Genomic DNA, 22,191 nt, shown 5'->3' on the forward strand with positions numbered 1-22,191 from the left:
CCAAGAGCCATGATGGCTGAACATTCTATATCCAAACTCTTTAGGAATAAACTAAAATGCCTTCTAATGCACCCAGTTAGCTGGTATCAAACCAACTGCAGCAGACCAATAAAAAATAAATTCCTTAGCCCACACAGCTCAAGGCTGGGCCCAGTGTGCTGTGTGGGAGTTCCTCGGAGGATCACTGCTATCACAGCTCCACCTCTGCTCAGGTAAAGATTGCTCCAGGTCTTCTCCCATGGACAGCAGCAGAGCAGTGGCAGCAGAGCGCCTCAAAGTTGTCGGCAATATGCAGGCTTTAACTTTCATATCTACAGACCTTTGTTCCATGCACCTACGGTTGGCACCTATGGCTGGTGTTCTGGAAAAAACCCAGGTAGGAGAATAGGCATGGGTTATATTTCCCATCATCTAGTAAAGCATGTTGCATCCTGATTTGTTTAATCTCAGTATTAGAAAGGGGATACCTGTCTGACTTCCTGTTGTGCTTTACCTGGTTCACTTGGTTCTGGAGAGATGCCAAGAGGCCTTCCCGCTGTTCGTCTTGCCCCTTAAGACAGGTGAGGACCAGCGAGAGGAAAGGCTGCTGACTCAGCAGAGACATACTGCAGAAGAAATGAGTGACCGCAGTGGTCTAGTTAGAACAGATCGCTTCCTGCAGCATCTTTGATGCCTTTCCCTCAGGTTATTTTATTTACTCATTTATTTTACTATTAGATGAAGGAGAGGTTGGTAAATCACAAAAAAATAAACAAGCAAACCAACCACAGATTAAACACCAGGGTAATACGTTTAAATGACTTGGTGTCTTTTATTGCCCTAGAGGGCATGACAGCAGTCTCAACCCACACTGTACGGCAGTGTATTCCAAGAGGGGACAGGACAGCACTTGTTTTATACTAACCACATAAAATGTAAGCCTTTATATGGAATGGAATGAAAATTAAACATTTCACATCAAATGCTGATTTTAAAATTCAGAAAACGGGCCTCTAATAGTGTTGATTATTTGGATATTAGGTTTTTGTGGTTTTTTTCCCAGCACATTTCTTTTTTTTTTTTTTTCCCTTTTTTGGTGGTCCTGGGGTTTGAACTCAGGGACTGGGTGCTGTCTCTGAGCTGCTTTTGCTCAAGGCTAGCACTCTACCACTTGAGCCATAGCACCACTTCTGGCCTTTTCATTATTGGAGATGAGAGTCTCATGGACTTTCCTGCCCGGGTTGGCTTTGAACCGTGATCCTAGATCTCAGCCACCTAAGCAGCTATGATTACTGGCATGAGCCACTGGCACCTGGCTTCAACACTTATCTTAAGACCAAACAGGAGTAGCCACAAGGGTGAAGGACTCTAAAGCACGGGAATCTTTGGTTGTTGTTGTTGTTGCCAGTCCTGGGGCTTGAACTCAGGGCCTGGGCACTGTCCTTGGGCTTTCTCAAGGCTAGTGCTCTACCACTTGAGCCACAGCACCACTTCCAGCTTCTTCTATGTTTGTGGTACTGAAGAATTGAACCCAGGGTTTGGTGCATACTAGGCAAGCACTCTACCACTAGGCCACACTCTTGGCCAAGAGTGGGAATCTTGATAGAAGCCCCCAGGGCTCAGCTCTTCCACAACCCACAGCTTCCACCAATAAAGGAGCTTCAAGATATTGGACAAGGGTTAGGAATGGTGCCATCGTGTGGTCAGGCATGTGGCCCCCATGGACTCTGGGGACAAGGACAGTGGTGGGTGGCAGGGCACATGGCCCCCGTGGGCCCTGAGGCCAAAGATCTGTCGGGTGGCAGGGCACAAGGCCTCTGTGGTGGTACCGGACACTCTCACAGATATACCTGCAGTCATACCTTTTCTGCTTCTGTCTATCTCTCTCCTTCTTTGAAGAAGACCCCAGGTGCTGCCCCTTCTCCAGCTCCTCCCCGGCAGCTTTTAGCACCCTTCCCTGGACAGAGGTCGGCAACCTGGCAATAAGGGGGGCCACCAGCCACACGCCTCTGCGCTCGGAGGAGCTGAAATCACAAATAGGGGTCACACCCAAGAGCTCTGAGTAACTCAAATTTCCTTTCCATTCCTCGGCTCTCTTCTGCTTGCACATCCCATCCACACTGATGGAGAGCCCGGGTGGACACTACACATGAACTGGTTTTCAGCACTGCTTTAGGATTCTGGCTTGCTGACCACGAACAAGCATTTTGCTGCCAAACACTACACTTTACTAAAAAGTTACAGTATCAATTCTTTCAAGTTTCTAAATTTACTAGTTACAGTTTTTACCAAAATGATGAAAGACAAGTCAAGCAGTCATGATTAAAGGGTTGCTTTACAATCCATACACCTACTGGTTCTAACTCTGAATGCAAGCCATCACGTTATATTTCTGTATAACTGCCAAATAAGGACAGCAGAGGTGTTTCCTACTTAATGAATGCCATGGAAACACTGAAGACCGGAAGCCCCTGAGGCCATGACTGGACCTGGGCGTATCTGTGGGCCAAAGGCATTGGCATCTACTTCACCAAGTGGTTCACATGCCAAAATATCTATCATCCAGCCCAGCCTTATCCTCTCACTTGTTGAGTAATGTCAAGTGTCACTAAGTAATCATTTCCTCCACACTTCCTGCATCTTAATGAAAAAAAAAGAGCATCATGCAAAAAATAAATAAATAAAATTCACAATTACAGGTGAAGAGTTGATGACCAAGCATTTATGCTACATTACAAATACCTTAGAAATGTCTTTATTCCATTTTGCCTTGTGCTACTTGTATCAGCATTTCCAATACCATGTGGGTGGAAGAGGCTCATGCCAGAATTAGAGGAGTTACTATTCAGATCTGCTGACTGCTGAAATACCTCTATTGTTGCCTTTGCAATGTTGTCCAGTAAGTTGTTCATTTCAGCCACAGAACCAGAGCCCTGGAGTTAGACATAAGAGAGATAGCCCACCTAGGCACTCCTTTATGAGAGAACATTAATGTGTCTTTGCTTTTCGTAAGATTCCATTCATGTGCACCCTTCCAGCATATACTCACAGGGTCCTTTAAGCACTGCTTGATCATTAACTGTAGTTCTAGCCAGGACTGTCTCAATGTCCACTGCTCAAGATTCTGAGGAAGAAGGAAAGAATTTCCTTCAATAATAACAATATTGAGCCAGTGTTAATGTGTAAGTTCTTGCAGCATTCCTTCTTTCAAGAAAGAGTAGGATAAGATGCACAATAAGAGTTTAAAAAGATTAAAGACTTACCATTAATTACCTGTGTTCACTACGCACAAAGAAACAAATAGAAACATTACTGTCTCAGCTGGAAATGTAAGACATTTCATCTTTCAAAATCTAGCTACCTCAATCCTAAGAAATTGTAATGTTTCTTAAGTAATATGTCTAAGACTGCTCCTCCACAAGACTCCTTCTCATGTAAACACAGTACAGATGTAAGATGTCACTATGTATGACTGCAGCAGTAAACTGAGGCAAATCCCCAGAAAAGAAAATTGAAGAAACAAAAATCAGAGTCTGACTCAAAAATGAGAAATGGTAAAGTGAGAGACAGTGACTTGTGATAATCACAAAGAGTACATTAAGTGATGGCAAGACAATGTTTGGAAAATACCCTTACCTGAAGAATGCGTTTAATATGCTGCCTTTGCAGGTTGTCTCCCTCGGCACACTCTTTAATGCCATGAGGATAACAAATGAGCTGCAATAACTTCTGTGCTTGCACATTTGAAAGCACAGGGTCCAGTATAAGTTCTTTGTCTGTGCATAATCTTTCAGGCTCTTTTAAGCAATGCTCTCCTACCCATTCCTAAAAATAATGCAGCAGTTAGATTGACAGGTATCAATTTACTACAGACTTGTGTATTATGCACTCAATTCCCAAAGCAAAATGGCATATAAATTTGGTAAGGCTATCAATTAAAAAAAAGAAAGAAAAATGAAAATGTTTTAAAAATAAAATTTCTAGTATGCTGACTTCTCAAAAACACAAAGTGGAACCTTTATCAAAGAAAACAGTTTAAAAACATGTAAGGAAGAAAACATAAAATATTGGTATAAATTTTCAAATGGAAAATGAGTACTTGCTCTAGGGTAGTATTGCTGTATGTATGTATTATTTTATTTCAGTACTGGGGGTTGAACTCAGGGCATTTTGCTTTCTAGGTAGATACTCTAACACTTGAGTCATCCCTTCTAAATACATACATATATATTTTTTTTTAAATTTTTTTTGGTCTGTCGTGGGGCTTGAACTCTGGGCCTGGGCGTTGTCCCTGAGCTCTTCAGCTCAAGGCTACCCCCCTACCCTTGAGCCACAGCCCCACTTCCAGTTTTCTGGCGGTTAACTGGAAATTAGAGAGAGTCTCATGGACTTTAGTACTAGGCCAGCAATCCTCAGATCTCAGCCTCCTAGGCTAGGATTACAGGCGTGATCCACCAGCACCGAGCTCCGTCCTTCTCATTCTCCTAAAGAAAGAAAAGAAAGAAAGCCAACGTAAACCGGGAAAATACCTGTTGACAGATAGTCCTCAATACGTATCTAGCATATTCCCTTAAATTGGCAGTTTCTATGGAAATTCCTTTCCCTTTCTGTGAGGCAGTCCAGATGTCTTCTGCATTCCCCTCACGCCGCATGCCCCTCAAGGTGAATTCATCATTCTTCAAAGAGCTGACATTGTTACTACTGATTTTGGCATCTCCTAAATAACAGAATCACAGAAGCAACATCAAAATTTTAAGAGGCAAGGAGGCTAGCTTTCAGGATTTAAAACACATGAATGGTTTTAATACTGAATAGTCAACTATTCAGCAATAGAAAGAATGGACCAAGAGAATTAAAAAAGAACCCAGAAAACTGTTACATATGAAATATGACCAAGTTCAAGGTTTTGTTTAAAGAACTAAATATATTTCCACCCACTGGGAAAGGCAGTCCAATGTGAGTCACACTCAGTATCAAACATCAAAGTACACAAGTACTCAAGGTGCCTTCGCCCACCTTCCTGTCAACTTCTTGACAAGGGATTTACTTCCCTGGGAAGAGAAAAGGACAATGCATACTACAGAAGCTCTGAAAAGCAGAGCTGCATTGAATAACCCATGTCCGTCATCTCCCTCATTCTAATATCAAACTTATAAAAGTCCTACCTGAACAAACACAATGTTTGCTCAAGTGAGGTTAAAGCAAATCTTTTTAAAAAAGTGTTTTTTTCCTTCTAACAAAGTTCAGATGAGGTCTGAGTAATAGAAAATAAGAAATCTCTCAAAGGTGAGGGAGGAATGGAATTGGTAGTAAAATACTGTCAAATGGCAACACAACCTTCAAACCTTTTTCCTGCATACCAATAGCACCAAACTCAGCCTTAACAAGAAAATTTCTTGGTACCAACAAATGAGTTGAAGTACAGTCATCACTGCCTACAGTCAATGAGAAAACTAAGCCAAGAACAGTATAAAAAGACTTTTGCTGGGGCCGTGAGTTTGGCCTAGTGGTAGAGTGCTTGCCTAGCACACACGAAGACCCAGGTTCCATTCCTCGGTACCACATACACAAAAAAAGCCAGAAATGGTGCTGAGGCTCAAGTGGTAGAGCTCTAGCCTTGAGAAAGCCCAAGGACAGTGCTCAGGCTCTGAGTTCAAGCCCCGGGACTGGCCAAAAAAAAAAAAAAAAAAAAAAAAAAGACTTTTGCTGGGAGTGGTGGCAAACACCTGTAATCCTAGCTACTAAGGAAGCTGAGATCTGATGATTGCAGTTCAAAGCCAGCCCAGGCACTAAAGACTGCAAGACTTTTCTCTCCAATTAATCACTAGAAAATGGGAAATGGGGCTATGGCTCAAGGCTATTGCCTTGAGCTGAAGAGCTCAGGGACAATACCCAGGCCCAGAGTTCAAGCCCCATGACCCACATAAATAAATAAATAAATAAATAAATAAATAAATAAATAATAAAAATACGTTTAAAACCATCAGACCAACCAAGAAAAATGTTCTGACTTGGTAAAAAGTGAATTTTTGTGCAAGTCAGAATGACTTATGAACATTTACTTTCAAAACTTTAAATGCAGATCTTGGGGGGGAGGGGGCAGGAGTATGGCCTAGTGGTAGAGTGCTTGCCTAGCATGCATGAAGACCCGGGTTTCGATTTTTTGGTACCACATACATAGAAAAGGCCGGAAGTGGTGCTGTGGCTCAAATGATAGAGCTCTAGCCTTGAGTAACCCCAAGGACAGTGCTCAGGCCCTGAGCACTCACTGTTCAAACCCCAGGGCTGGCAGGAAAAAAAAAAATAGAATATGAGCTGGGAATGTAGTTCAATGGTAGAGGGCTTGCCTGGCATGCATAAGGCCCTGGATTATAATTCCAATACACACACACACACACACACACACACACACACACACGGAGGATTACAATTCACCAATATATTTTTATTAAAATACAAAAGAAAAAGTTGAAACTTTACTTCATGGAATTTACTTACTTCAAAAGAACTTTTCAGATACTGAAGACCAAATTCTAGACATAACAAAACTGACTTAAGAGATATAAACAGCTATCTACACACCTTAAACTACTATAGAAATTAGGGACCAAATAAGATCTACTGACCCCAAAGTCTATTCTGGTGACTAGGAATGTGGAGGACATGGGTTAGTGTATTGTAAGGTAGGTGAGTTGCCACTTCTATGTGTGCTTGCTTGCTCACAGGGATGCCTACACTGGGGCTTAACGTCAGGGCCTACTCTTTGTCCCTTAGCTGTTTTACTCCAAGATTAAAAAATGGGGCTATCCAACTGTGGCAGAGGTGTTTGTCCCTGCTCTCACGTTGAGCTATGCCATTTGAGCCACATGCATGTGCACACACACACACACACACACACACACACACACACACACACACACACAGAAGGATATACTGTTACTCCAAGAAAATGCAGACGAACAAGGGTTAAAAGACATCTTAAAGACTGCTAATTAAATGAAAAATTACTGTCACACCTAATACTGACTTAATGATTAAACAAGCATCATTTCAACTATCACTTGATTGAAAAAAAAACTTAAGGCAGGAGAATATAAACTTGTTCAGGATCCCAACAAAAGCAAAAGAACTAATATTAAAACTCAAATTTTCTGATGTTCTGAACCTGCAATATAAACTTGCTAAAACGTTAGATTTTAGTTAGAACAAGTTATGTTCCTCTTAACAAATGAAAGCAAAAATCTGCAGTGATCAGAATGAGACAATGCGATTCAAGCCAAGTGGAAAGCACTTTTCTGTAATTCCTACAGGGTGGTGATGGGAACGGGACAGAGTTCTCACAGTTCTCATCATACTTGGACCTGGGGGAAGCCAACTGCTTTTTTTTTTCCCCAGAACAAACAGAACACCTGGTCTCAAATACGACAAATTACATTTTAAACTAAATACAAATTATTGTGCCTCAATTTTGGTGACAGCCTTACCAAGCATCATAATTGCTTTTAAGACGGCAAACACGGCTCCTACTTCAATGCTGTTGTGAGCAGCAGCCAGCAGGTGTCTGTCACAGGAAGATCTTATTCCAGGGAAGGATTTGCCTAGAACACAACAACAAACCTGTCACGGGCCCTGTGCCATCACTAGCCCTCTTCTGTAACCACTTAGCCTGCAGGGCCTTCCCCTGCTAGGTCACAGTCATTGCTGCCACCAGCCAGCTCTAACTGATGCCCTTGGAGTCACTGCGAGAGGCTGCCAGTATCCCTACTGGTTTTCTTCATTTTAATTATTCAAAGTCTTCTCAAAGAGATATCTGGATAGATCAGCAGAAGTCCCCAGCAGACATATGTCGTGTGGATCTTTAGAATTAGACATCACTGAAAGCCCTAAAATCTGTACCTTACTACTGTGCTTAGATGATGTGGTTCAGAATCACCCCTCAGTTTATTAGAGGATCAGGATGCCCACGAACATGGCGAGGCCACAAAGTAGAGGTATTCTACCTGTTCATGAAGAACTCCTTTTATTTCCCAATAAACCTTGATATTAGATAAATGAAGTCCTGTCAGCCTACCCATCAGAATTATTTCACTCCTTCATCACCCTCAGATCAAGCCAATAAAGATCAGGAAGGAGATCACAGAACAGTCCAAGTGGTCATAGAACCTTCAGCTCCCAATGAGCCCATGAGCAGAGTTTCCAGCCGTCATCTTACCCACTGCGTGCGGTAAGAAGCAGCCCTGAGGCGCTCGGAAGAGGTGAAGCAGGAGTCGGCATGTCATCCTCGCGCCGGGTTCTGCGTCCGCATCTCCACAAGCTAAGAAAGGGGGCGTGGGAAGCAAGCTTGCTGACATATACCAGAACAAGTCCATCAGGTTGTCCAGGAAGCTGCATTTCCTGACTTCTTTTAAATAAACTACCCTTACTGTAAGAAAGAAAGTAAGGTGCTTGCTCCATGTTTCTGAGAAACCTGAGTGAGGTCTCCTTAGAAATGGGTAGTTGTTTTCATTCCACAGGGACTGTGGTACAATGCACAGAGCGTCTATAAACAACTCTACCCCTTCTGTCAGATGCCCTCCACTCTGCAGTGACAGCTCCTTTCCCCGTGTGCTACCCCGAGGCCCTGTGGGTAACAGGTGGCACTTACCTGCTGCTAGGAGGGAGGGCAGTGCGACGTGCTGCACGACGTCCTCCAGGGAGAGACACTGCCGCGCTATCAGAATGGCAATGAAAGTAGCTAGTGAATCATGGAATGAAAGGTCACTCACCTTCAAGAGAAACATTGACAGGTTTTAATACCTAACACGAGCCTGTCCACAGCATCACAGACCAGTATCTTAGAGAATGTAGGAAACACCCTCAAGACCTCACATCCCAACATGGCCAACAAAGGGAAATAAGTTGTCAGGATTACTAGCCTATTGGCCTGTTCTACTTTATTGGACTAAATCTGAAATCTACCTGCATCCCAACATTCTAAGAAGACATTGAGCTTTAACCTGTATGCAAAGGAACTGAAAAACAGGACAGCAAAAAAGTAAAATCACGATTAACAGCTTTTTTAGCTAATGGTTTTTGTCAAGAGGCAATACAATGTACCATTTCAAGGAAAACCCATTCGGAAGCAAAGAGAAAAAGAGAAGGTCCTCCTTGTAGGAAAACAAGCATCAGTTATACTGTGGAGTTCCTTTCTGTGACAACTATTGCGTTCTTTAATGTGACTGAAATCATTTTAACAATAACTCTGAAAGTTTCCAATTGACTCCTACATTTAAAAAGAAAAGAAAAAGATGGAACATTCAAGTAGTCAGAGAAATCTCTACCTGTCTTACTCCCACAGTAAGGAAAATGACAACTTTAATATCCTTCAGAGTGACTGCTACTGTATGTCAGGGACTGGGACTAACCAACATTTGAAAACCAAAAACATCTAACAGCACACCATGAAATTATGATTAATCTACTTTTACAAATGACAGATTAAGGCAGACATACACTTAAAAGTAACTGAGAAACTAATAAAGGATGTTAAAGATAAAAGCTTGGGTCTAATTGAGAAATCAAGCCAAAACTAATGAACTGTATACACAGCTACATAATATCTTAACCCAGAGGATGGAGAGGTACAAATGGGGTTGTAAAATCCAGTCCCGAGACAGCAGAATTAGGAAGTAAACCTCCAGCTGAGAGGCAGCTCTAAAATTTTTGTACAGTTCCTTATCATAAGATTTACTAACACATGGCATAAATTACTCCAAAATGTGATTTGGCAGAAAATTACTCAGACTTTTAGGAAATCCACACATTGTGGATGCAGTCTGATTGTTACAGTATCCTTGATACTTTGTAGATACTGTAAGAAAGATGGATCTTAACGGTATTTGAAGTGGCCACTTTTTTTGTCACTTTGTAGACACACTCAATAAGAAAGATTGACACTTTTTTTTTTAAATGGTTAACTGGAGATAAGAGTCTTAGGGACTTTCCTGCCCTGGCTGGCTTTTAACTGCAATTCTCAGATCTCAGCCTCCCCAGTAGCTGGGTGTGAGCCACTAGCACCCAGCTTACAACTTCTATAAAGCCCAAATTTTTGTCCACAGGTTTCTGCCTCAGATGTTCAACAGCTCTCTGTGGCGAGCAGCTACCGCAGTGCTATTCAAGCAGAGGCCACTTCCAGCTGCCTTATGGGAAGATGGATACCTCTTAATCTGCACATGGGCTTTCTAATACAGCATGACAAACTGTTCCTAGACAGAAACATTCACTAATTCTCTTCAGAATGTCAAATATTTTAGTTATCTCCCATGGCATGGGGCATGTAACAGACATGTCCCCAGGATAAAAAATGAAAAACAAACAGCTGAGAAGAGATAGTCATACATATTTAACATCAGCTAAATAGAAAGCTCAGGAAATAAGGAAACTCTTTCTTGGCTCCTGCTCAAATTAAGCTATCTATTTTATTTATTAAGATTTTTCCATGCATTTAATTGTTGACAACTACATCCATGATTTATTGCTTTTGGACAGAGAAAGAACCATAGTTACATTACAATTGGGTAAGTAAAATAATTTTTTTTAAAAAACCAAGATTACTTGGTAGCTAAATTTAAGACTTTTTAACACTTAAACATTTACAAATGAAAAGGAAAACTTACATCTACAGTGCAAAGTACATCATTAAACCCCCACACGTGATTTGAAGAACAACAAAGAGCCTTCAGAACCCCCAGCCACTCTGAACTGAGTGCTGTGCAGCAGGCAGTAAGCTCGGAGGAGAAATTGGCTATGTCGTTAATCCTGGAAGAGAGAAGGGCAAAGTAGAGAGCAACCAGAAAAACCACCACTGAAACAACTTTCTAAATACATACTTCACTACGATGTTACAAGTCATTCATTTTCTGAGATAAATCTCATAATAAATACCCTTCTGTCAAATAACATGTAGAACCTTAAACAACAAAAATGCTTCCTGGTAATGAATTATATTAAAGAATAAACAATATTTGTTACAACACTTGGGTAAATTGGCATTTTTTGATGATGAACAGATTTGATCTATAAATTTACAGTTTTAAGGATATCAAAAGTTAAAGATACAACATAGTATAAGTAGGTTCAAATATAGTTTTTAATCACGATATAGATATTTTTTTTTGCCAGTCCTGGGCTTGAGCTCAGAGCCTGAACACTGTCCTTGTACTTTCTTAAGGTTAGAGCTCTACCACTTGAGCCTCAGCACAATTTCTGGCTTTTTTCTATGTATGTGGTACCGAGGAATCGAACCCAGGTCTTCGTGCATGCTAGGCAAGCACTCTACCACTAGGCCACACTCCCGGCCCCGACAACATAGATATTTTTATATGTATTTTAATGTATGGTTTTGTTTTGTTTTGTTTTTTTCAGCCAGTCCTGGGGCTTGAACTCAGGGCCTTGAGCACTATCCTTGGATTTTCTCAAGGCTAGCACTCTACCACTTGAGCCTCAGCCCCACTTCTGGCTTTTTCTGTGCATGTGATACTGAGGAATTGAACCTAGGTCTTCATGCATGCTAGGTGAGCACTCTACCACTAGGCCAGACTCCTGGCCCCTTAATGTATATTTTGAAATTGATTCTATAACACAAACCATACCTAAAATATTCCATGACTGAGGAATAAGCCAGAAAGCACTGTTGTGTGGTTAAGAATATGTTAGGATAGAACAGAAGTAAATTCGGAAATACTGATATGGAAATGAAGGCAAATGACAGGCAGGTCTGAGCACAGAAAAGTGCACAGGCTGACCAGGTGAGGCCCTCACCTGCTGGGGTCCTGGTGGCCCATACACACATTCATGAGGGTGTTGCAGACGAAGCTGTAGCGATTGGCAGCATTGTCACTGAGGATCTTGCCCAGCATTGAGTAGTTGATGCTGCGGGCTGAAGGGTTCTCAATAAAGTCCAGCATGAAGTCGGGGTCCCACCGCAGGTTGGAATTTGCAGGCATCACATTGTTATATATGGTTTGCTTTACTTTTGAACAGGCACTACTGAGGTCACAAGAAGAAAAGTTAGAAACAAACAGGAAACCTACAATAAGCATTATGGAAGGGCATATTAAGTGGCAGGACCTGTAAGGCAATCCCCTGAGCGCGTCTACAGTATGAGTTCTTAATTTCACATTCCTAACAAATTGGGCATGGTGTCCAAAATGTAGTAACGTTTCAATAAATCATTTACTCAATGTATGGAAGGGAAGTATTGTTACTTAAAATGCAAATGGATTTAAATGCACCTCCTGATAAACTATTGGAGGTATGTGGCTACTATGGGCAATCCTGCTCCAGGCAGCTTCTGTTCTGCCCGGGGAAAGGTGAGCAAACCCACAATATTCCTAAAATTTTACCACAGGGAATTCTCAGCAGCATTCCAAGATTTCTAGAAGACCTGGGGATGGTGGTGAATGCATATTGAGCATTTGCTGAGGGGGTGGGGACAGAAGTTCACAAGTTAAAGACTAGCTTGGGCTACATAGCAAGACATAGGCATCTCCAAACAAAACAAAAACAAGAAAAAAACAGTATAGACTTTTTACTTAAGCTGTTGCCATGGTCAACAGCTTTAAGGCAACAGATGGTTCAGTTTAATGTTTACTAAAATACAGCTGCAGTCTTCCTCCTTCAGAATCGCTTCTGAATGATGTTTGTTAAAAACACAGATGTCTGAGTCTCATTGCAGATTTTCAGCAAGCTCTCCCAACATAGGTAGTGCCAAATACTGCTTATGTCACAGTGGTCTAACAGAGAACTAAAATCACTCACAATAATTATAGCCTTCCACATTCCTTAGTCTTATTTTCAGGCAAGTAATACAAAAATTTGTCAATAATGACTAGGAAAGTTATGATATTTTTAAAAATGTGGTCCTCAGTCCTTTTAATCATCTTTTATTTTCTAGCCTTACTGTACCACTCTTTGTATTCAGCTCTTCATCCATTTTCATTAGCAACAGTTCTTAGGGTGGCTCATGAAATGCCAACTGTTCTCTCCTAGTCCCCTAAAACCACACCCACATCACAAGTGTTTAATAAAATGGACATTTTATCCAACTACTTAATCCTACCTGTCTTTACATTTGTCTTTAGAAACAGTCACGCTTCTTTTTTCTTAATTTTCATGAGGTATACCCTACTTTTCTCCAGCATGTACATTTCTGTACAGTATCTCTCCAATGGGACTGGAAAATTGCTGAATTCTTCAACTCATGACTCATTTGTAGGCTGCTTGTTTTATTTACTGTAGTCTGTCCATGAATTTCTATGTTTAATGAAATTCTAGTTACCTTCTAACTGCTCTAAATTACTATTGGTTTCTGCAGCTAACACATAAGCTGGTTAAGCACAAATCTCAGAACTTTTCTTTCCGAAATTACACATATCAGAAAAACCAGGTAATGAAATCAATATGTACTTTGAGGCCAATGGAGCTTTTATGTTCAAATCTAGTATCCACCATGAATGAATTATGGTCAAGAACAACAGTTTCTGGTAGGAAAAGTCATTTCTAATTCCTGGGGTGGCTGTGACGATTCATTTTGTTGTTGTTGTTGGGTTCCCCCTCCCCACTTTCTGCTGGCTGTGGGGCTTGAACTCACAGCCTGGTGTTGCCCTGGAGCTTTTCTGCTCAAGGCTATGTGTCTGCCATTTGAATCACAGCTCCATTTCTGGCTTTTTTCTTTTTTTGATAGTTAATTGGAGCTGGCACTTTCCTGTGCCTTCAAACTGCAATCCTCAGAACTCAGCCTCCTGAATAGCTAGGGTTACAGGCATGCACCACCAGCTCTCAGCTGAGTCGAGATCTTAACAGAGAAATAATCTAGTAGTCAACAGTGGCTTAAGCCATGGTAGCTATGATTAGCATTATAGTTTCCCAAATGTTCATCTCCACAGGATCATATGTGTTTTAGGTAAGATTATTAAAATTTTAAATGACTATACAAATAGAAATCTTATTGCTCATCTAGCTTGTATGCTGACTCTGCTAATCCAAAAACAATCCTGACCTCAAGATATCTCAAGGAAGTTGCATTTGCCTTCCTTTAGCTTTGTTTTTATTATAAGGAGACTGTTGACCCAACTCCCTGGGATATGTAACCCTCAACTAACTTGTCACTAAAAGGCTGCTCCTCTCAGTCTCTACATGACTGTGTATATTACTTCAGTTAACTCTGTTAAATAACTTCAACTGCATGCTAGAGTGCTAGGGGCCAAATGGGGCTGATTTAAGAACCACATTAGGAATGAGAAAGCTCTCTAGAAAACGCAAATGGAAACTAAAAGCTCTATGGTACAGCAAGGGAAGAAAACATCTTTATTATTACATCATTTCCATAAGAAAGAGCTTTCCTAACAGTAAAATATATGTTTCAGAAGATTATACTGAAATCTAGCCCATTTCATTGGAAACGCATTTCCATACTTTGCCAATACTGCTAAAATGTGATTTTGAATTATTGTATCATCTTTGCAAGTGCCCAAGTGACGCACATACTGGGATAGAGCAGAAAGTCAAACAGAAAAAGTTTCTGCCCCCAGAAATTTCCATTCTACAGAGGAGCATGACCATAAATGAAAGTGTAACAAACAGGAGGGGCAAATACTGGGGTCCAACAAATGAACAGGAGCTGGGAGAGAGTGTGAGGTGAGGGGTGCAGAGTCATGAGTGGCATGTAGAAGCAAGCATGCAAGTAGCTGTGCAAAGTCCTGAACACCGCGTAAGAGCAAGCACAAAGGTCTCAAAGCAGGGGCGTGCTAAGAGTGAGCAAGGTCTGGGAGACAGGCCTTCAGAGGACAAGAAGTAAAAGATGGGGTACTACAGACCTAAAAGGCGAGGTGAGGCCTTTGCATTTTATAGTGAGTGGATGGGACAGCTACTGAAACCCTGGAATTATTCTTGCTTTAAGAAGATGACTGACAATCCCAGTTACACTGTGATTATGCTCAAGAAAATCAGGAAAGCAAGCAGGGAAACCCTTAAGACAGCTTTGTAGTGGTCCACTGGTCAGAACCCAGGAAGACAGAGTTCAAACGCTTTATGGACAAGATGCACAACGTGGCATTGGAGAGCAAGAAAGACAACCACAACTGCTCACTCTTTCCTCACCAGATACCATCTTTTCTGTCCTCAGGATACCTTAAGGTGACATTAAGCAGGAACCAGTGCCACCTGTAAGGAGTAAGTGCTGTGACACAGAAGGGATGCTGATTAAAACAGACAGCCACAAAGTAGACACAAGTGGTGTGAAGAGGCCACCTGCCAAGTAGCTCTGAAAAAATGCCCCCCATACTTCCTTATCTCAAGTCTTCAACTTCTGCTTCCTGCATGGACAGCAGGGAAAGTTTTTCCCTCTTCTCCACATCTCCTTATTTAACTCTGTATACTAGAATAAGTCATTGCCAAAACTTTCTTTGGACTTATTAAACACATACGTTTCTTAAGTAATTAAAATTTACTGCTTGGAATGAAGTCTATGAGCTGATAATGACAGCACTGCTATGTTCTACAATCGTAAGTATATAAGCTGGAAGTTCTGTAGTATTTTCTTATAATTGACTCCAGTGTAGTTCTTCTACACCATAAACGTTAGATAATGTCTAGCAGTGGAGCCCAAGTAACTGACAATACCAAGCAGGTACTCGTGCTTTAAATGCATATCAAATGAAGGCACTGGTCTTTATTTAAAAAAAAAAACAAAAAACATGGAAAAATGGCTTACAAAAAGAGTGAGCTCTTCTTTTGTTGCATTTTTTTATTGGTGGCTCATAGTTTTCTTTTTTTGTTGTTCAATTTTATTGTGAGGGGTTACAGTTACATTTATGAGGTAGTGAGTACATTACGTCTTGAACAGTGATACCCCTTCCCATGTTTTCCTCCCACTTTCCCTCCCCCTACACCCTCCCATGTTGTAAAATTCATTTCCAACATATATCTTGTGAATATGGAATTCTATGCTGCCATCAGAAAGGATGACATTGCCCCATTCATAAGGAAATGGAAAGACTTGGGGAAAAAGAAAATCACATTAAGTGAAATAAGCCAGACTCAAAGGAACATAGGCTCCATGGTTTCCCTCATTTGTAATTAGTATGCATATGTAATTAGTATGAGCATACGGCCACATGGGATGAGCCTAAGCAAAATGAACTCCAAGATATGGAAACAAGAGATTTATCCTTGTGGTTGTTGTTTTTTTCTGTTATTCTTCCTCCTTATGTTTTATCCCCTGTTGTTGTATCTGGCCTTGGTACCTTGTGTACTGTATATACATCTATTTGTTTACTTGAATCAGGGAAGGGGAAAAACAAGATGACTGACATAACAGTGACTTTTAAAAAGACAGACAAGAAGAAAGGAGGGAAGAAGGGAGGGAGGAAGGGGGAAAGGAGTGAGGGAAAGGGGGAAGAAAAGGGAGGATAAGACAGGATTAGATAGGTAGGTAGATAGATGGATAGGTAGACAGATAGATGAACAGATTGATAAGAAACAGGCAGATCTGCCTGGAAAAGCTCTGCAAGAGTACTCTGAGTAGGGCCAGGGACCCTTTGATGAGTCACCAGGAAATGAGAACATTTTGCAATTACATGGTGTCCAAAAAATTTGAAAGCCAAAATAACACAAGAAGTCTGATTTTTAAAATGGGTCTATCAACAACAAGATGGTAAGACAAAAAGCCCTACCTCACTGAGCCTTCTACTGATGTAAAGACATGTGAAATATTACTATGCCTTACCTAAGACATAGTACAGCTCTCAAAACTTACAAAAATGTAAAGCCTCAAACAAACAAACAAAAATAATCCTTTTATTGTTGAAGACATAAAAGTCAAAGTTATGGTTTATGGCATGAAAGTCATGCTAGTTCAGGGGTTAGAAAAACCCTGTGATTATACAGCTACATTTTACAGTGCTTTATCTTTTATTGCAATTATATATCTTTAGTATTTACTTCAAATTACTCTTGAGTATATCAACTGGTCACCTAATGGAAGTAATTGTAGTAAGTTTATATTATTAAAAAGGATGGCAAAAGTGGAGACAGGCTGTGGTTGGAGGACAGTCCAAGTAAAAAGGTTAGCCTGTCTCAACAAACAAGCTAGGCACTGTAGAATAGGCCTGGGATTCCAGCTATGAAAGTAAAGGTGGGCGGAACACAATTGGAAGTGGGCCTTCCGCAAAAAGCATAAGACACAATCTGAAAAATAACTATCAAAAAAGACTGGAAGCATGGCTCAAGGATTGTGCTTGCCTAACAAGCACAAGGCCCAGAGTTTAATCCCCAAGCACTAAACAAACAGCAAAACAGAACAAAGGGTGCAATACTGTTCAGGTCACTAGCACACACAGGCCTATTTCTGGTCTTTGGATTTTCTTCTGCTCACCTGAAGAGGTCTCCAAATTTGCTTCTGAGGTGGCTACAGGACACATAGAGGTCATAGAGGTAGGCTAAGATACATCTCTCTGGAGAAGAACATTCTGAAGGGTTGACAACATGCTTCACCACACCGCACAGCCTAAGTACAAAAACACAAAAGGAAGGGGGCAGTCATCTCACACTGAGCGTGCCATCCATCTACATATGAGGAAACATCAGGAAAAGACAACCTAAGTGTTGAAACTCATCAGTTCAGCATCAGTGTGGAGCAAACACTGGTTTTTATTAGAACGATTAAAACGAATTCTCAGAAACATCACTAGAGGGAATAAAAGAAGTGGGTTAGACATGTGGGGAGGAACTCTACCATCAAGCACTCAGACTAGAATACAAAAAGAAAGGCAAAGTGTAAAACCAATATAAAGCAACGACGAATTCGGTCAGCTGGCAGATCGCAGAGTTCACTCTTGTATAAAGAAGCAATTCAAGGGAGTTACTGTGAAAAATCTGTATTTAAGGACTGATTCTGACAGGAATTCATGAGCTGGAGTCATATTCCCAAATTAGAAACCAATGTATCTGTTCTCTTATACACACAGATAAACATCCATCTTTTACAGGATTAGTTCTGAAGTACCACATTACAATACCGTGCTACCTTTCCCCAACAAGAACTGTAGTCTACAGAAATCTCCACAACAAAGAAGTAAACACCTACAGTCTGTCTACCTGAGTCTAACTACCATCTTGTGCACTCTCGTAGACTTCAGTATAACACTCTGCTCACAGTTTCTCAGCTAGTTCAGATTAGTGATCTGAAAAGGCCCTTAGAAATCCAATTTAACATCCTCTCTGTTCAAAGACGGTTCTGAGGCACAGCAAGCAGAAGTGCATTGCACAGAGGCAAAAGCTACTTTGAAGCAGAATTGGGGAGGCCTCTCTTTCCTTGTCAAGAGACATGGAAAGGCAGGCGAGAGCATGGCTTGCAAAGGCCAACAGCAAGAGAATACTGGGCTTCAGAGGTGGGCCCCAGGAGTAGACCTGAAAGAACACAGGAAATGAGTTTCCATACACTATCACAGAAAAATGGCATACAATAAAGAACATGGAGCAACTTCCAGTTGGACATATTTGTTAGAGTCTGTAAGATATATCAGCTATGTGATGTTGAAGGTATCACTTCTGTACCAAATACTTGGGCTATCACATGGTATCAAATATTTAAGCTTTATAGCATGATTGAGGTCTACTAAATAGTTTCCAAAATTATGATATTAAATATTATCTTGCATTTTGAAGTTTGAGATATTTCAGATTCTATTCCTTCGTGTGTGTGAATGTATATTAAAGCCAATACTTTTCTTTTCCCCAGAAAAGCTGCTGTTAAATCAATTCACCTTGACAAATAATGCATAAATTTATTCCATGTGCTACATATAAAGATAGCATAAAACTGAAGAAGCTCATTACTTTTAAAGCAAACAGCAAAAATATGGGGGGGAAAGAAACGTATTATCTTTTGTCATAAAAGGCCCTAGGCGGGGTGGAAAGAGGAATGAAAGGAGCTTAAATAAATTTTGAAGAGCTTGTTTTACCTTGTTGGTACTAGAAGGATATTTAGTAATTCTTCAGCTCAAATTCACTCATAGTGGTGGAGAAAATTCTAAGCTACAATACAAACTGAAAAGACTGAAAATAAAGTCATTTGTTTTAAGATATGGAAGCTATACCTTTAGTCAAAACGATGAACTGAAGAGTAGAATTTCTACAATGGCAGAGTATACAAAGATTTATTTGGTGTTGTACTCCCAAATATATACTGAAAATGCACAAAAGAGAAGTTTCAAGTGTCCACTTTTTACAGTATTTGAGGAAGCTGGGCACTGTCGATGTCAGAGTGCTATAAATAACTAACCCTGTACTCTAGCAAGGGATGGGAGGAAGTAAGAAAGGAAAGGAGCAAAGAACCATACTTAGCTGAAAAAAAGTTCTTTGTATATTTGTATCTCTAATACATGTTTTCTGGCAAGTGCTCTTTTAACTACAGTCTTATTGGAACAGTCATCAGAGGTATTTTTTTCTCTTAAAGCCATTATAATGTTCCATTAAAAGTTTTATATAGCTGGGTACTGGTGGCTCTTATTTCTAATCCTAGTTTCTCAAGAGGCTGAGTTTGAGGGTCATGATTTGAAGCCACCCAAGGCTGAAATGTTCCTGTGAGACTCATCTTGAATTAAGCACCAGAAAACCAGCAGTGGAGCTGTGGCTCAAAGAAGTGAGTTCAAGCCCCATAACAATAACAAAACAAACAAACAAACAACCTTTCCTCTATTTTAGGGCTGGGAAACAATAATGTTATCATGCATACTAACCCTTCAAACACCTGTGCTGTCTGATCAGGGTTCAAAATCAGACAGCTATGGTAGCGCCTGAGAACAGCCACGATGCAGACACACAGCCCCGTGGTGTAACTTCCCGCCAGGCTGGAGGACTTGAGGAGCAGTTCCGCCTCCACCACGCTCAGCTCATTGAGTAACTGCAACAGAGGAGAGGAGACTGGATAGCACTGCAGTTGCCCAGCTTGCAGAACACGTCCCACCACAGACCACTACCTTAGTGACCCTGCCACCGCTCCTCCCACCACATGCACTAGTGAGTCAAACTGGTTTTCACTGCAGGCTTTGATCAGTTTAGAGAGTCGTTGGTCTGTCTAGACATCAGGTGCACAGAAGGAAGTAGGCAGTGGTAAAATAGTCACTGAAACTTTATGACAGCCTAAGTTCTTTGCTGGCTAACTGCAGACATCATCCCCGCTCTGCATTTTCCCTCCTTAAACCGAACAGGCAACTTTTTATTATCTTCTTCTTACTAATAAAGCTAAGACCTACTACAGAAAAAAATAACAAAGCCAGTCTACTATCATCTCACTAACACAAGACACAGAACAACTAAAATACCTTACAATAAGTACAGTACACAAGAGGAAAATGTTAGGGCTTTAAAATTTTTTTTCCCTTTCAATAGAAAATAGGCTATGGTAGGAAGGAAAAATAATCTTTCATCATTCTCAAGACAAAATTATAAAAGTAAAAAAGAAGTCTCAAACTCTCACATTTTAAAAGGCATGTATGTTTAGCACCAGTAGCAATTACTTAATTAAAAATGAGTACAAATATAAACAAAATACTGCTTATGCTATTGACTCAAAATGTCAAATTTAAAAACCATAATGGGCTCTTAAGATTCTGTTAATGAACAGCAACTGGTTCCTTCTAAATGGCATGCAGTGGTTATCAAAGGCAGGGAAGAGTAGGACTAGAAGGAGGAGGAATATGTTTATTGATAAAGTCATGGTGAGGTACAAACAAAAGTTTGAGTGTGCTATTCTGCAGGAGGGTAGCATACAAAAGGCTACAAAGGACTTGAGAGTTTTCAGTAATAAGAACTGGTAAATGCTTGAGGAAATACATGTCTATATGCAAAACTCAGTCACACTATATACACCTCTATCTAAGCATCACATGGTATTAGATAAATATGTGTTTCATGTATCAATTAAAAATAAATTAAAGCCAAGTGTGGCGGTACATGTCTCTAAGTCCAAGCTATTCAGGAAACTGAGGTGGACAGATCACTTGAAGCCAAGACCTCATGAGACCCCCCCCCCATGTGTGTCGTTTTTTTGATGCCCTAAAAGGTCTTTCTGTCACCTGTATTGCGAAGTCAATCAGTCCATTGATATTCAGGGCAGGTTCCATGAGGTCAAAGATGAGCTGAACATGGTGTGCCAGAGGGAGGTGGAAGGAGGCGCCTGAGGCAAAGCGTGTGATCTGCTCCAGCACGTTGTTAGAGATCTGTGAGAGCAAAGCAAGGGGTCACTCTCTCCCACTCCTCACGTGCTCTGAATTCATGTGGGATTCCAAGAGAACTAAAATCATGCACAAGCCAAGCTCCCTTACACTCACCATTTAAAGAAATACGACATGGTCACTAAGGTCTGTGATCTTACCGATCCTAACTGAATTAGCAATGGATATGTAAAACAATCAGACGAGATGTGGTTTCTTCTCAATTTCGTCGTATTTTAATTCAATCAACAGGTGTGTCCTTTATCAACGGTGACACAGAACTAACACATCATTAAATCAATGTAGCATTAGGGGTTGTTTTATATATTGACTATCATCATAAAATAAACCATTACATAATAAAAAAACACATCTGAGGTAGGCAACCTGACACTTAAAACTGGTTTGAGATACTCCCAATTGTAGCTGGTATGATATATTTGTGAAATTAGTATGGCTAGAAACATACTGCATGGAGAAGATTTTTGAGGAAATAAAAACACTATACATGTCAACAAAGAGCCTCCGGTGGCTACCTGAGATGTCACTTGATGCTGGTCAAAATACGAAAGGAGCTGGAGTTTTGTAAACACTGTCTCCAGTGTTGGAAATGTCTCTTGCTTGTTCTTCCTGGCTTTTTGTCCTTCATCCCCAACTAAATAAACATATAAAATAAGATTATTTTTCCATTTAAATGAAACTCTTCGTTTTTAAAAACTTTTTACAGAAGTATGACATGTATTAGAAGAGTGTATAAATTTCCACAAAATAAATGAATTTTATATATATATATATATCAGGAAAGAGCAGCCTTGAGTGTGCCTACTGCACTGGAGGGCAGTTCACAGAGACTCCCCGCAGCCTCGACTTCTGGTCCCCACTTAAGGGCTTCACAGGCGGACACACCCAATACATACTGTTCACATCTGGCATCTTTCACTGAGTAACATGATGCTTT

The 22,191-nt window shown here is 40.7% G+C and overlaps 1 protein-coding gene across 1 annotated transcript in view; it reads right to left on the bottom strand.

The window, feature by feature from the left end:
- Med12l (mediator complex subunit 12L) overlaps positions 1–22,191 on the bottom strand; it is a 177,513-nt gene that overhangs the window by 27,954 nt on the left and 127,368 nt on the right. The window contains exons 17-31 of the mRNA XM_090323139.1: positions 21,770–21,888; positions 21,096–21,239; positions 19,758–19,921; positions 17,393–17,524; positions 11,779–12,006; positions 10,635–10,776; positions 8,624–8,744; positions 8,192–8,293; positions 7,464–7,577; positions 4,509–4,696; positions 3,616–3,804; positions 3,029–3,103; positions 2,722–2,912; positions 1,842–2,003; positions 494–605 (exon numbers count right to left, since the gene is read on the bottom strand). Of these exons, the coding sequence (XP_090179265.1) occupies positions 494–605; positions 1,842–2,003; positions 2,722–2,912; positions 3,029–3,103; positions 3,616–3,804; positions 4,509–4,696; positions 7,464–7,577; positions 8,192–8,293; positions 8,624–8,744; positions 10,635–10,776; positions 11,779–12,006; positions 17,393–17,524; positions 19,758–19,921; positions 21,096–21,239; positions 21,770–21,888 (2,183 nt within the window). The remainder of the gene's footprint in view (positions 1–493; positions 606–1,841; positions 2,004–2,721; positions 2,913–3,028; positions 3,104–3,615; positions 3,805–4,508; positions 4,697–7,463; positions 7,578–8,191; positions 8,294–8,623; positions 8,745–10,634; positions 10,777–11,778; positions 12,007–17,392; positions 17,525–19,757; positions 19,922–21,095; positions 21,240–21,769; positions 21,889–22,191) is intronic.

Source organism: Megascapheus bottae, chromosome 32, assembly GCF_031878675.1.
Source record: "Megascapheus bottae isolate mThoBot1 chromosome 32, mThoBot2.hap1, whole genome shotgun sequence".
Taxonomy (NCBI): Eukaryota; Metazoa; Chordata; class Mammalia; order Rodentia; family Geomyidae; genus Megascapheus; species Megascapheus bottae.